The sequence below is a fragment of the Megalops cyprinoides genome, chromosome 11 (genome assembly GCF_013368585.1).
Source record: "Megalops cyprinoides isolate fMegCyp1 chromosome 11, fMegCyp1.pri, whole genome shotgun sequence".
Classification (NCBI taxonomy): Eukaryota; Metazoa; Chordata; class Actinopteri; order Elopiformes; family Megalopidae; genus Megalops; species Megalops cyprinoides.
This window is the reverse complement of record NC_050593.1, coordinates 32,563,198-32,579,379: the sequence shown is the minus strand read 5'-3', so window position 1 is coordinate 32,579,379 and position 16,182 is coordinate 32,563,198. Positions and strand designations below refer to the sequence as shown.

Here is a 16,182-nt window from a genome sequence, read left to right as displayed (position 1 = left end):
TTTATTTGCGGGGCAGCCGTCAGTGATGCACATGTATAGGTACTTCGTGTTTAGTGCTCGGCATGTCTTGGTCCGTTTCCATGATGTTGCACTCTGAAAACAGCACAGCTTTGTCACCCTCAGCACTCTCTGTCTTGCAGGTCTGCAGCATCAGATGGCATCATGATTCTCCTGGTCTTAATGATGCTGGTCTTGCCTTCTTCCAGCATGGAAGGTAAGGCTCGTTTCATCGGACACGTCTGGAATGATGTCTCTTTTCTCTTGCAAGCCCCCCGTAAAAGTCTGTGTTAAGCATCAGTTGCGACAGAAGAAAATGGGTGCCTTCCCCCAACACACACACTAACAGTGCATGCTGGCACACACACACACACACACACACACACATACACACTCGCGCACACGTACAAAGTGCATACACACACAGAAACTCTTATTTATTTAGAGAGATTGACTGCTGGGCAGCTGCATGTTAACTGCATACTTGGGCACTTTCTCAGTGTGTCTGTGACAACAGCAGCAGAGCAGCAGGGAAAGCTCTCTGCTGAGATTTAGGAGCCGTCCTCCTCTCCCTAACCTCACCAAACCGGGACGCATGTCCAGTACAGATGCCAGCTATGCCATTTAATAACGCCCTGCGACCTGGCCGATTATGACATGTTTTGCACATTTAAGGGACGCTCGGCAGCGGCCCCTTGTGGTAATGCTCCCAGATTATCAGTGGTGTTACAGAGGAGTGTCACACACCGATCCGGGTGTAAACTACTCTCCTCAGTGTCCCAGTTGTCCACTCTGTGCTTATGGTACAAGAAGGTATTGCAACCAGTGTGACTTTCACCAGTGCTGTTGCCTTCAGTGCTGCATTCTCAGACAGAGCAGCAGCAATTAATACCTGCATAGAAGGTGAACTCTGCAGCTTACTTGGCTGCCATCTTAGCAGCTGACGTTTACCAAATACTGGTGGGGGGGGGGGGGGGGGGGGGAAACTAACAGCACATCACTGGGAAAAAGGTTACTTTTTGCCTAAATATATCTGCTTGGTGTTTTTATGAACATCCCAAGTTTGAGAAATCAGAATGTCAATGCCGTGGGGTGCAGTGGAAAGGGGGATTTGGTTGCTTCATTCTGTGCGCCAGAAAGAACAGCAACTGTTGATTTTGGAGAAACCACCTTCTTCTAATTTAATCCATTCTGCTTTGTGTGTTTTCTGAGCTAAAATGTTTGAAGCTTAATTAAACTCTGTTTGTGAGAGGTCTTTGAAACTCTGTGGTCCAGCCCTGCGGAGGGATCAAATGCATGTTTCCATTGACTCAGTGCCTGTGTTTCCTGGCCAGATAAGGAAGCAGGATTGAGCCGAAAGGACTTCGAGTGCGTGTGTGAGGGGGCGGCGTCTTGCGCCGGAGGGGACCGCTGTTTCGGCCAGCGGTGCTACTCCGCCCTCTCCACCCGGAACGGGACGTCCCTCCGCCAGAAGGGATGTGTCCTGGGGAGCGGCAGAGAGGGGGGGGTGGCCTGCGAAAGCCCCCCGTCCCCAGACCTGACGGTGGAGTGCTGCCAGGGCCACCTGTGCAACATGAACGTCACCGTGGAAACACCAGTCCGAGGTGCGGCGCGGTTCTCGTTGGCATCGCTTCACTCCATAGGTCCCATTGGGACCACAGACGCTCTTACCAAGAGTTCAGCTGTTTGGGTTTAAGACTGCTAGCAACTGAAATGAAACTAATTACCTATAATGTAAATAAGTAACGCATGTATGGCAGCAGTGTATCATAGTAGTAACAGACAGGTTGGTGGTTCGATTCCCCACCAGGGCACTGCTGGTGTATTCTTGGGCAAGGTACTTAACCCGTAATTGCCTCAGTAAACATCCTGTATAAATGGATTACATGTAAAAACTATAGCCTATGTTCCTCTGGATAAGAGCGTCTGCTGAATGGCAGTAATGTAGTGTAACGTAATGCAAGTTGCACATTTATTGTATTTTCAAGGACACTTCACAGCGTGTGCCTGCTCTCATCCCATGTGCGCACATTACTGCCTTGTGTCACGTTGATGAACGGTTGCTGTATTTTTGGGCACAGTGAGGCTAATTCAAGGAGAGTTAAGCAGCATCTTCTCACGGCTCCTCCTCTCCCTCTCTGTCCCGCCCCAGACGAGGAGGTGAAGCCGGCCTCCAAGGAGCACGAGTGCGTGTGCGAGGGCCGTTCGTGCGTGAGCGGGGACCGCTGTTTCGGCCAGCAGTGCTTCTCCTCGCTGACCCTCAGCGACGGGGCCCCCGTCTACCAGAAGGGCTGCTTCAAAGTGTACGAGCAGGGCAGGATGACCTGCAAGACCCCGCCCTCCCCAGACCAGATCGTGGAATGCTGCCAGGGCCACCTCTGCAACCTCAACATCACTGTGGAGCTTCCCGTGCGAGGTACCGATCCTGCTCGTCACCGTAGGCAGCGGTGTAGCGTGGTGGTGAGGAGCAGGGCTCGTAACTGAAAGGTTGCTGGTTCGATTCCCCGCTGGGGCACTGCTATTGTAGCCTTGGGCAAGGTACTTAACCCACAATTGCCTCAGTAAATAATCCAGCTGTATAAATGTAAATGTAAGTCAATCTGTATAAGAGCATCTGCTACATGACAATAATGTAATGTAATGTAATGTAGGGCTGACCAGGGGCTCGCTGAGAGCATTTTGTGAGTCAGACAGAGCAATGTGATGCTAACAGCCTTGCTGCTGACAGGTTTTTAGGGTAGAGTTGGGTCTAATGTTGAAGCTTAAGGCTGGAGCACCCAGAACAACCACAGAAGTTGGATCTTTCTGTCCATGACTTAAACTGTACAAAGAGACAGTTTGATCCCAACAGCCACATGGTCCTGTGATTTCTGGGATTGCTTCTGAATCTCCATTCATCCTGTTTTCAACTGAAATTCCAGGTCACATGACCCCCTTGTTTAGATCTAATGCAAACAAGTGTAGTCCCCCTTTGCTGAGTCCAGAGTGTCCCTCTGGGTCACTTCCACCCGCGCATGGGTCTGAAGAGCACAGTCCCTCCCTCCAGCGGGACATTTCCCACCAAGGTACGACACTGCAGAGCGCGACTGTCTGCCGTGCCTTTCATGGTTGTGGCCTGGCGGGGTTTTTCCGGACCAAGCTAGTTTAACCCACCCTTCCTCGCCACACAAAGCAAGGGTCAGACAAAGACACAAAGCGGATATTTGAATGTTTGGTCACGGTCCGCGCCCTCCGCCGTCCCCTCCAACATTCTTAAGCGTAACTGACAGATGAGATGTGGCCCTCCCCTGCAAAGCATTCTGGGAGCTGGGAAGACAGGGGGAGGCAAAGCTGCAGCCAATCAGAAACTCTGGTCGCCAGCCACTCTGGCCACATCCTCCGCCCTCTCACAGCAAAGCGTAGCCATTTATCACTGAAAGTTTGGATATACTGTGTGCTGGAGTTAATTTTGTCTTAATTTTGTTGGTTTGGAAAAAAAAAAAAATCGCAGTTCACGGACTTTCTCCTTTCTACCACTCCCACTCTCCAGAGACAATTAAAAAGCCTGCAGTGTATTTTAGAATATTGGCAGGGAAAAATGCATCTCTTGAATTTCTCTTGACGTAACTGAGGGACTGTATCAAGGCTTTTTGTAATAAGCCCACCCCCCCTTTCATACGCTGAAGATACTTTTCCATGAAGTGCTGTGCACTTTCATTGAAAGCTTTGTGTCCTTGACAGAACTGCTCTGTGGACTGTAGTAGCTGTAGGCTTGATTCAGGAATGCAGTGTACATTATTACATCATCTTGTGTTCTGCAGAGGGCACATATTTGATGAAGAATACACTACGTTAAAAATATATACATGAACCAGTGTCTCTGAATCGTGATTTGTAGCTGTGACCTTTTGCGGAGCGTTTCAGGCAATCAGAAGCTGGAGTATGCAACCCCGCTCCTGTCCTGGCTGTGAATCAGTGCGGTTAAATTTGATGTTGGTCGATTTTTTTTGTTGGAGCGAGAAAGCTGAAGAGAGAGTCTGATATGAAAGCGAGGGTGTTTGGTTATAACAGAGAGAAAAGGAAGCCCTAACCAAACACACTGTTGCTTCTTCTGCTGGTTTTCAGTGGGAATGGAGGCAAATGTTTTCATTTAATTTCAGTGACCTCTGAACTCAAATATGTAATAGTGTGAGAAATGAAAATAAAGTAACACTTGATGAAAATAACCATTCTTTAGCTTTTTAAACCCAAGAGGACTTTGAGGAAAAAAATCCACAAACATCTTACTTTAACTTTGTACCTTAACAGGGTATAAAGGGACTGGTGTGATTTTTTTTTTCATCAGTCTTGAATATATGTGTGTAAAGATCCAGTGACCAGGAAGCAACAGAGCTTAGTTGTCATCATGGTTAGTGGTATGGATGTCCATTCTAGTTCAAGGCTTTACCAACAAATACTATTAGGGCAAAGAATGTTATATTCTAGGACAATTCACACTTTGTCCACTAAGTAGTGCTATACCCTTTGAAGCCACAGAGGTCTAGCTAGCTAGCACCATGACATCTCCCCTGATGGTCCAGTCATTTCCCTCACCTGGGAGTTAAAATATGAACTGGGGGAGGTGTCAGGACACAAAAGGTGCCTTGTTCCAGCCATCAAAAGATGTGGATAGGTTCTGTGTTTTGCTGTGTCTTTCACAGCTGCCATTGTTTGCCATCTTGCAGTGACCTGTGCATGTGTCATTTCCCAAATGTGAAAGGGGTGTAAGCGGGGAGTGTACTGCATAGAGACTGCAGTCTCTGTGGTCCAGAGAAACTCGAAGGGAGCTGGAAGAGAAATGAACGTTTTAACAAGCCCAATTAGCACTTCCTCTCAAGTGACGTGGGACTTCATTCCATAGAGAGCGTTAATAGCCGGCCTGTTCCTTTTCTGGAAGGTCTATATTTCAGATCTCATTGAGTGAAAGTAGGCATGTACAATTTCGTTTCTATCAGCAAAGGAATAGCAAAACACGCACAGCAAAATAAAAATAAAATCTTCTCGTGGTCATATGGAAACCCTGGGATGGATGACAGTTATTTGGTGCTGTCATTGTGCACTCTGATATGGTCCAGTCTGCCTGTCTCATTTGAAATTTTCCCCCCCAAACAGGGAGATCAGGTGACGGTCTGAGTTACAGCGTCACCACCTTGGCGGTCGTCATCGTTGCCCCTGTGGTGGTCCTCATCGTCCTGTCGGGGATCGCCATCCTGGTGTTTCGGCGGATCCACCAGCACAAGATGGAGAGGCTGACAGCGAGGGACGCAGAGTACGGCACCATCGACGGCCTCATCGCCTCCAACGTCGGGGACAGCACGCTGGCGGTGAGAACGCTGTAATCATTTACCCTTCTGCCGAGCTGGCCTTGACAAGCCGTTCACCCCTAACCTTCGCAGTAAAAGAACCCTGCTGAGAAGGTTGAAGTGCAACTGTCAAAAACTGTCCTGGCTGACACTGTCTTCCAAGCAAACAAACAGTGCTTCAGTTCTCTCCGGCTTCTTTGATCTCCTCTGTTCACCTTTTATAGGGTTAAGAAGGTAAGAAGTGTACGGGGATATTAAAGGTAAAACCTGTACATGATGAATTGCCTGGAATATGCCTGATCTCAGCAGAATGCTGACTTTTACTATCAGGTACATCAGCAAGTCCTAATGAGAATGCTGTGGAGCTGCTGCTACTCTGCGTTTGTTGTTATTAGCTCAGTGAACTCCACGAGGTTTATTTCCTCTGAGTTTCAGAGTATTCCACTTTTAATTAAAAAACCCGGGGGTCTGTTTACATTAAAGCATGACTTATCTCGTGTAGAAGTTTGGGGTGTTTGCAGGAATTGATGTCAGTTGGAACTATTTCAAGCTAATTTCAGAACGTGCCAAAGCACTTGGCAACAGAGTGCCAAAACGGTGCTGCAGAATGTTTTTTATCAATATAATTTAAGTCACTTGGCAGCAAACCAGAAAGGGTTATTGCAAACAGCCGAGACCGTAAAACTGACTGAGAAACGGAACCACATGTGTGCCTCTCCCCTGATTGGCTGTTTCTGTACAGGGCTCCTGCCTTTCTCTGCTGTCTAGCTGGACCAATGACCTGATTTCATGTTTGGCAGATGACTGCTGCCCTCGATCACAGCCCAGCTCATTCACTACATCAGATTCAGGATAAAAAAATTGATTGGTCAGCCATTCTCATCCTTTCTAGATTATGTTCACACTGCAATGATATGAATTTCCCATGTTAGTGTGGTTTTGTATATTTTTTTGGCAACTGTGCTCAATTTTCTGACAATTTTTCTTGAGCTGCTAAACAGTGCCCTCTTGTGTCAGAAACAGCAACTCGCAGGGCCCTAGATGAAATTCCTGGCTGAGTAGATAAAAATAAAAGGCTTAGCACTGAGCCTGTTTGGAGTCTGGAGCTCGGATTAGATCAAATCTTCCACCCGCCCACTAATCAGGAGTGACAGATGTGGTGATGATGGGCTGTTTTCACCGTTTCACAAATGTTTGTTCCTCCCCCAGAGTGGTCAACACCACAGGGGGTCACTAAGGTCAGTTTGTTTTGGAGCTGTGCAGTTATCTATCCCAGCATCTGTGACGTTAAGGAGCAGCTCATTCATACTTTTCTCAGCTCCGGGTGCCCCGCCACTCTAACCTGTGATTGGTGGACTCACTGCTCTTCCTCTCTCTCTTAACGCCAGGATTTGCTGGATCATTCATGCACTTCAGGAAGCGGCTCTGGGCTTCCGTTCCTTGTGCAGAGGACCGTCGCCCGGCAGATCACACTCAACGAGTGTGTGGGTCAGTATCCTGTGGAATCCCTCCCTCTGGGTGAAACACTTATGCAAATGATGGAGAGAGATGTGTGGTTTTACAGGCAGTTATGCAGTTTGGCTAGGAACATCAGATTTGTTAAACTATAACATATCAGTGATGTGACATGATGTGACAAAAATGTGACATATTGTGAGTAATCTGACACATCAGAGTTTTTCAGGATGCAGTCAGAACAGTGCCACAGCGGTCCCATATCTGCCTTTCCCTCCGTTACTCTGTTTTCCACGGGACCATTAACGCTGTGCTCGTCACGGTTCTCCGTGTTGCAAATCCCCTCCCGTCTCTTTGCGCGCAGACATGCGCATTAGGTTTACGCGTGCCGCATTTGGGTCAGAGTTCGTAGGGCATTGCATAATGGAGCAGGGTCTGCTTTCTGACTCTGCAGGCTGTCTCAGACTCTCAGACCCACGTGCTAAATGTCACAGCAGGCCTGAGTCAGCAGAGGCCAGGTCTGCACACTAAGAGAGGATATGTGAGATGTGTTTTTGCTGTTTATCAGGGTTCATGCTAAATGGATACAGCAGACAGGGCCTGCAGCAATGTTGACTGCTTTGTGTAGTGTAGTCTTAAAGCCAAGAAGAGTATGGCTGCCTTGTCTATATACTGCTGTTCGGTGTTCTGTGCTGCCCAGATACACCTGAAATCAGTTGCACCGTAATATCCTGTGCGCGTTAGCCAGTGAGACAGAATGATGTACTTTCACTTACTAAATCGATCTGACTCGTTTTCAATGCTGAAATGCACTGCATTAAACTCTGTTCCTCTCAGTCACAGAGTTACAGAGCTGCCTGATTTCATACATGTGACCTTTACGCGTGACCTTTACACCCCCGTCTGCCGGCGGCAGCTAACTCCCCCGTTTTTTGTCCCCTGTGCCCCTCTTACAGGAAAGGGGCGCTATGGAGAGGTGTGGAGGGGTCAGTGGCAGGGCGAAAGTGTGGCGGTGAAGATCTTCTCCTCGCGAGATGAGAAGTCCTGGTTCCGGGAGACGGAAATCTACAACACCGTGCTGCTCAGACATGAGAACATCTTGGGTATGCTTTATGGGTTCAGGGGAGAGGTGCTCTTAAATTAGAGAATATTAGAGGGGAAAAAAGGTACCCTTTGCTTTCCCATTTCTTTTTGGGTTTTTTTTTTTTTTTTAATTCCTAATGTACCCTTTTTCAAAAGGTATCCATTGTTAAAATATTTTGTAAAACTGTGTAGTTATATTTTTAAAATTAATCTGAAAAATATACACAAGATGTCAATGACACGTTCTTCCAAATTCTCAATTTAGACATGAGCTTGTGTCCCCCGACTGCTGCTGTATTAGCTGGTTAGACTCAACTAACTTCATTATATATAGCGTTATTTTCAAATGAAGTGATGAGGTTTTTCCTCAGATGCATCCGGTCCATTGTTCAAGGGCTTGCATGTGGCTTTGAGCTGAGAGGCTCAGAAACACCAGCAGGTGTCACAGTAGTCGAGGGGAAACACATTGAAGCTCGGTCTGCCGTCTGTGCCAGGGGTGGCATGTGCAGGCAGCAGAAAGAGGCAGAGAGCGCAAATAATGCAAAAACCAGAAAAAGTTCTGATCCTGTCACTGTACTACTCTACACCGGAGAAGCTGGCCAACACTTCTCAAATAAACAAGCAGAAAAGAACCAGAGGTTAAAAGAAACAACAATTCGTTTTAAAACCGAACAAACAAAGAAAAGGAAACTGGCCTATGCCAGCCAATAGCAGGGACAAAACGACCCTCCCTCCTGCTCTCCAGCCACACCTGTATTTAATCAACCTTCAATTACTCAGGTGCGACTTGTTAGCCAATAGGCTGCTTCCCAGACAAATTAAAACAGGTGAACGCAATTAATACTTATTTTGTAGGGAGAGGTGAAGGCTCCCCTTCACATACACACACTGCTGGTTTTTTCCTATGGTGTACTGCTACCCCACTACCACTCTGGTCTACACACAGCTGCTGCTCTTTTTACAGTTTAAACATACTGTCAGCCTTTTTGTGTCAGCCAGATGACGCAAAAGATGTGTAGTATTTTGTATAATTATACAGTATCTGTATAATTACAACCAGATAGAGCTGTCAGGATCCACTAATGCTACTAGCTTGGTAAGAAAGGGAACAGTAGCTTGTGGGCAGTGGTGTATACCACAGTACATAAAATAAACTGAAAAGAGCACATAAGAAAAATGCCCTTGATCAATAACAAAGATGATAGCTGTAAAAATGTCATTCAAAAATACCGTGTGCTGTGTGTTTTAGTTTAATTATTATTTTTGTAAGGAAAGACATTGCGGCGTGTGACGCATTGATCAGAGTGCTCGTCTGTAAACTGTTTCACTGTGTGGACCTCTCATGCAGAGTTCAGAGGAAACGTACACACTGAGCTCATTCTGAGCGGTCTGGAGCATCTCTGGGGCTGTGCCATCATCTCCCCTGCTTCCATTCACACTGTGTGACTGTACTCACAACCGCTAAAAAAACCACTTCAGGGTGTTAGGGGAGTGTGTGGACTCTTATCTCTTGTTTGTTTTAGTTATGTTTTACTTCCTCAACAATCGCCAGTTGTGATTGATTGATGTGCGTGTGATTATACATCATGTTGAGTGGAGGTCAGTAACTAACGTTCTGCCAACTCCCTCTCTGTCTTCAAGAAACATCTGGAGACATAGCTCTTCTGCTCTCACCTGAGCACCTGAAACACTACCCCCTAAAAGAACTTGTCATGCCTCAGAACTGTCTCCTACTAAACAATAAAAAATGCAACCTAATGGTTTAACGCACTCGTTAGCTTTACCTGCTAGTTTGTACCTTGCCTGGCCAACCATTGAAACCTGGTCATGCAGCGCATCTAATATTGTTGACTCCTTGTGGTTTTTTGCTTGTGTTGTACTCTACCTCACCTGTAAGTCGCTTTGGATAAGAGCGTCTGCCAAATGAATGAATGTAATGTAATGTAGTAACTAACCGCGTGTACGTGTGTGTGTGTGTGTGTGTGTGTGTGTGTGTGTGTGTGTGTGTGTGTGTGTGTGTGTGTGTGTGTGTGTGTGTGTTTGCGAGTGCAGGCTTCATCGCGTCGGACATGACCTCCCGGAACTCCAGCACGCAGCTCTGGCTGATCACGCACTTCCACGAGATGGGCTCCCTGTACGACTACTTGCAGCAGAGCACGCTGGACGCCGCCGGGTGCCTGCGCATGGCGCTGTCCATCGCCAGCGGCCTGGCCCACCTGCACGTGGAGATCTTCGGCACGCAGGGCAAGCCCGCCATCGCCCACCGCGACCTCAAGAGCAAGAACATCCTGGTCAACAGGAACGGCCAGTGCTGCATCGCCGACCTGGGTGAGTTCTCGCCCAAGAGAGCGATTTCCTGAGCCCTGAAGCCATGCGCCAATAGCCTAGCAACCCAACAGGAAATTTCACAAGATGCTTAAGGCACATACTGAAGCGTGTACTATTAACAGCAGTGTTTCTGGGCAGCTTGCTTTTTCGTGTAGAAAAAGATGCAGGTAACGTCTGACCTGTGCTGAAGTGGATGTTCTTGTAATTTGTTTGGTGTGGAATTGCTTGCCCCCCCCCCCCCCCTCCCCATATGGATTTGCGTTTCTAAACAGAACAAAATATTGGTGCACGTTTTGTTTTTCCACAAATGCCAGCTAAATTCGAACATCCGTGCAGTTGGCCTCCCCTTATTAGCCTTGTATAGATGGAACATTAGATGCTACCTTCCGCAATGACCGAGTAATTATTTGTTGTTTTCGCTAGAGCACTGACAGGTGCAGTTGATTTGTTGTGGGCCTTTTCCCACATAAAGAACATTAGATCGACTGGGGAGAGCCGCGCACGATATTAAAGCAGGCAAACGGTAAGGCTTGATTGGTGATGTCAGGAGGACCGCAGAGCCGAGGTGCATCGCCCTCACACCATGTGACCGATCCCTCTTCCCGTTCCCTGAGTGCTAGCCGCTCATTCCGGAAAGAACACGTCAATGGAAGATTCCTCTTTGGCGCTAACCAAAAAGCCATTAAAGAGACACTCAACGCTCGGGCAGCCTGAAGCTAAGCCCCATGCTGAAACAAACAGAAAGGGGAAAAAAAAAGCATTGCCATTTCAGTGTGTCTCAACCTTCCCCATCTCTCCCACAGGTAGTGATGAAAAGCATTCACATCTTAGGCACTAAGTGGAATTTCAGCATTAGAACCAACAGAACAACATGTTTTCTGGTGTCATTCCAAGAAGGACTGGTTTCAAGTGTATAATTGTGCTGTTCAGTCATACCATTTTTCCTCATTTTGCCTTAAAGCAAATTATGTCATCACACTGTGGGTGTGTAGTGCTGTTCACAATCGAATAGTACAGCTGCTATTAAAATCTATATGAATATACAAAATGTTTGAGAAGTATGTGTTGTGTGCAGTGTTCTGAATTCTATTTGTCATTCATCTCTGATGGTTGAGATGTTTTTCCTGAATCTTTCACTATTCTGCTGTGTATGTCGCATTAGGGTAAAAGAGCAGAAATTGCACAACAGATATAATGGTGAACAGTGGTGTAACAGTGCATTGTCTACCCAGAGGAGCCATTAGTAACGCAGCTTTAATAACACTTTATACTGACAGTGACATGTTTGAAGCCTATCACAAAGCGAAAGAATTTTTAAGAAACAGGTTATAATTGAAATGTAATTGCTCAGCTGCCATGTTAAATTTACTATTGTTTATAGGCAAAAAAATTATTTAATCATTCTGCTAAGATTCTTAAGCTTTCAAAATTTTCACTGAAATGTGACCCATTTACTTTTGCTGATGGATGTTCATCCTTCTCACACGATGCCATCGTTTCATTTCCTCACGCTTAATGGCCTTTCTCTTTTACCCCAGGTCTGGCTGTGATGCATTTTCAAGACACCAACGAGTTAGACGTGGGGAACAACCCAAAAGTGGGAACCAAGCGCTACATGGCACCAGAGGTCCTGGACGACACCATCCAGACGGACTGCTTCGAGTCCTACAAGCGGGTCGACATCTGGGCCTTTGGTCTGGTCCTGTGGGAGATTGCCAGGAGGACTGTGAGCAACGGTCAGTGTGGGCACTGCACTTTGTCTCTTCTCCCTTTTCTACACTTTCACAGTAAGATTGAGACAATCTTTTTTGTAGATATGCATTTCCAAGCACATTGTCTTTACACGTGAAATGCCAAGGTTGTAAGACATATGCGGTTAATAACATGTATGATGTTAAAAAGAGAAATGTTGTCCGAGCACTCAGATGGACAGCGTCAGCAGCAGGTTATTGTTCCAATGCACTGAGAAACATTTCATTACATTACATTCATTTAGCAGATGCTTTTATGCGGAGTGACTTCCAGCACACGAGAACAGTTGCTGAGGTACTTAACCATGCACGCTGTCAATAAGCAGAGATCCACACTTGTGAACAGGCTTTAAAAGTTGATCCCTGTGTTACCATGAAAAGTATTGTGGAATGTAGAGGTGTTAAATATGCCTGCTCAGCTCTGTTAAATGTGTAGCTCAGTGGATAGCTTCACCAGTGAAATTACTGGGAAGGCACACCACAGTTCCTGAGCAGAAGAAACTGTACTAGTCTGTACGTGAGCGAGTGACTTATACAATATTGTCACTCTACAAAAAGTAAAATAAAGCATTTCATTTAGTTATTGTATTTGCAATATTATTTAGCAATTTCCAGAGAAGCTTCTGAATTCTTCTTTTTGAAGTTGGCCAAAGTAGAGTTAGGTTGTCATTTTTTATGTTTAAGCAGTTTCAGTGCCAAGATCTGGTAGCTGTATAGGAGGAAAATATCAATGTAACATGATGACCCTGGGCTTATCTTGTTGGTATATATTTTTTAGCCATTAAAAAGTCATTGGCTTTATTGCTTTTGCCGTTTGGATGTTCTGCAGAAAAAGACTGCAGTGAAGATGGTATCAAGTTGTGTCATTGTGAAAAAAACTTGTGAATCAGTTGTGGAGATGGCTCTATTCTAGTGTTAGATAGACATGTTCAGTTCAATATGACTGGGTTTTCAGTTCTCAACAGCTACGAAACTTTCAACTTTTATCCTCATGTGGAATAGTAATTTCAGTGCATTGAAACATTTCATTTTGGTCTGGTCACGGCTGTTTCACCACAGAATGCAGTTTCATGGCTATTTATAGACAAGGTTACTGCATTGCAGAAAAATGGCAAATAGTTTTGTTGGTGCTAGAAGGTGTTCACCTGTTTATCGTCTGTCACCTGGCCATGTCAACTGAGTGGTCATGTTAGGTGAACAAGCGACAATGTCTCCTTTGTCGCTCGTTATTGGTGGACGTTCAGTGTTAATGAGCTCTGACTGGCTTATCGTATTCTACCCATTAATCCCCAGACTCCTGCTGGTTTATCATAGCAGTAGATATTAGAAAACAAAACACAAGTCTTCAATTTAAATTGAATTAAGCATTGCTAAATTTAAGTTGTTGTTAAATTGTTAGGCAGTTTGGTGAAAATGTATCTTTTTTTTTTTTTTTGCCTTGATGTGCAGGAATTGTAGAAGACTACAAACCACCCTTCCACGACGTGGTGCCCAGCGACCCCAGCTTTGAGGACATGAGGAAGGTGGTCTGCACGGATCAGCAGCGGCCCAATATCCCCAACAGATGGTTCTCAGATCCGGTGAGCACCGCCTCACTCCCCTAAACCCAGGGAATTCTGTTTCCTCTGACTGTCTTACATTACATTATTGGTGTTTAGCCGACGCTCTTATCCAAAGCGATTTCTGCTTTCTGCTCGCAACATTTTTTTTTTTTTTTTAACATTGTTATCCATTTATTCAGCTGGATATTTACTGAGGCAATGGTGGGTTAAGCACCTTGCCCAAGGGTCCAGCAGTAGTGCCCCAGTGGGGAATTGAACCAGCTCCTTAACCAGTATGCCACTCTGCCGTCTTACACACACGTCATAGCCGGAGACTGGAGGAGATGCAACGCTGTTACACAATGTTTGGGTTTAAGAATGTTGTTTGTGTCTCATTCAAATATTACTAATAGAAATAACCTGGAAATGGGCATGTTCTGGTTTCCTTGGAACAAGCCCAGACTTGTGTAAACCGAACGGCAGAAAAAGTCAAGCTCGTCGGGTTCAGATGGTGTGTGAACCGAGTCCTATTCTCGGTGAAGTCTAATAAAGTGTTGTCATGGAGATGAGCAATGACACACACAAATGAATATTCTATTAATATTCATAATTTCTTTTACTTTCGGTAAGGTGCTGAGAAACCCAACACTCATTACCTGTGTCTCAGCCTGTGAGCCTCCTGGGTGTAGCGGATAGCTTCTGCCATACATCAGGCTGTTATTGCATGCATACATTTCGCAGCTGTTTGTTTAATGATGATACAACAGTGGAAACATGGGATATTTGTGTGGGTCTCAAAATTAATCTTCAACCTGTTGAGCACTTTGCACTTTGGTGTAGGGAAACCACAAATAAATCTGGCACATCCTTGTATTCTGTGTGAGAACTTATTTTGCCTGCGAGGTGTAGTTGAAATGCGCAGTAAAGAATGCCGTGCTTCGATAAGATCGAGGAAAAATACCATTTGTGTTTATTGGTTCTTTCTAGGGCATCCACACTGCGTAAATAAATGTCTTGACCGATGTCCCATTTTTTTTTCTTTTTCAGACTCTAACATCGATTGCCAAACTTATGAAGGAGTGCTGGTACCAGAATCCATCTGCCAGACTAACCGCTTTACGGATCAAAAAGACACTTACAAAAATCGACAACTCTCTGGACAAAATTAAAGCGGATTGCTGAACAGCTTCCTGGAGGGAGAGTTTAAGGCCTTCTAGATGTCCAGAAGAGAGGTGCCAGGACTACATGGGCGCAGTGCTCTTATAGTTGCACATACTATTTATTTCAGAAGCTTGACGGGACACATTTTGGCATCCAAAGATGGCTTAGTGGAACTTTTTAAGACTGTCAATAGTCTGGGATCTTAAGTGACAATCCTTTTAGATACACAGGACTTTTACTAAATAGTCACACTCTTCAAGGAGGCTTTTACCTGGGCATTGTAGGATGTTGCTTCTAGAGCTGCCAATCTCAGTAACTCTGCATCAGTTTGAGGAATTTCTGGAAATACGTCTCATTTACTGATACTGTTTTTTTTTTCTTTTCTTTTATTGCACTAGCAATCTTTGCATTCCTTATTTGCACTGTTACTGATGCATATGGAAAAGACCTGCCAAAAAAGGATTTATTTTGTATCTCTCTAACACCATATCTTAACATTAGGAGAAAAGACACATATTTGGTTATGTTTTATCTGCATCTCTTGCACTGGAGTTTACGGTGTTGTTGGAAATGTTACCTTAGTATTTTTTTAACCAGTAATTTATTTAACACACTGAGTTGTAAAATTGTGCTGCAGTTAATTCTACTTCTTTCTCCTTGCTACAGTGTTGTCCAGTGTACCTTTCTGCGGTTTGTATATCACCACCCACATTTGCATTATCTGTTTTATTATTTTGTTTGTTTTATAAGCTTTATTGAGTGCAGATGCTGAAATACATAAAAAAAATAACTACAAGAAGCAAAACTCCTCCTACTTCCTACAGGAGCGAACATTATTCCTGTGATATATTTTTGAATGTGGAGGTGTTGAAACTATACAGCTAATTGAATTCTATTGTCTTACTAAAATATGTGCATTGTAAAGTCAAATTATTTTGATTTAATCAATATTTTATATTAAGTAGTGATTTCTATCATTTAAATAGAAAAAATGCAACACTACGACTATTGGCTCTTTATTTGTTTTATCACTTTCGTAAGGTGAAGGCACTAATACTCTACTGCATGAAACCAACATGTTAGTTCGAAAATCGATTTAGGAGCCACTTCAGTCTACTGTGACCTTTTAGTAGTAGTGGAAACCTTGAAACAACAATGAACAAATACCCTTACACATAATGCAGTATTACTATTTTGCTCAGTTACAATGTATCATTTTATTTCCAGTTACGGAGATATGTCAAAGCCAATGTCGTTTTTCATTTATTAATATTTTTATCTAAACACTGTGCAGTAGACTGAACCAGCCCCTTACTGATGGTAGCCATGGTTTAAAGAGATGAAAAAGGCATGAGCAACTTGCTTCTCCATTGTACAGTGACATCACAATGAAACTTATGCTCAGGCAGGTCTCAGCTTTGCCCATACAAAAGGTGCTATGCAAACATCAGCTGGACCACACGAGTGTTCTGCACAACATCAGCAGACTGGCAAAGGTGCAAGGAAATGGAGATAAAGGATTTCCATATCATAACGCACCTGCAT

General features: G+C 44.8%; 1 protein-coding gene across 2 annotated transcripts in view; it reads left to right on the top strand.

Moving 5' to 3' along the window:
- Nucleotides 1–15,567, top strand: part of LOC118785323 (activin receptor type-1-like) — a 34,348-nt gene extending 18,781 nt beyond the window's left edge. For both annotated transcript variants that reach the window (XM_036539911.1, XM_036539912.1), the window contains exons 2-11: nt 141–214; nt 1,332–1,601; nt 2,150–2,413; nt 5,128–5,339; nt 6,707–6,806; nt 7,730–7,876; nt 9,909–10,184; nt 11,723–11,920; nt 13,385–13,515; nt 14,524–15,567. In XM_036539911.1, the coding sequence (XP_036395804.1) occupies nt 163–214; nt 1,332–1,601; nt 2,150–2,413; nt 5,128–5,339; nt 6,707–6,806; nt 7,730–7,876; nt 9,909–10,184; nt 11,723–11,920; nt 13,385–13,515; nt 14,524–14,658 (1,785 nt within the window). In that variant the 5' untranslated portion in view covers nt 141–162 and the 3' untranslated portion in view covers nt 14,659–15,567. The remainder of the gene's footprint in view (nt 1–140; nt 215–1,331; nt 1,602–2,149; nt 2,414–5,127; nt 5,340–6,706; nt 6,807–7,729; nt 7,877–9,908; nt 10,185–11,722; nt 11,921–13,384; nt 13,516–14,523) is intronic.
- The last annotated feature ends 615 nt before the right edge of the window (nt 15,568–16,182 follow it).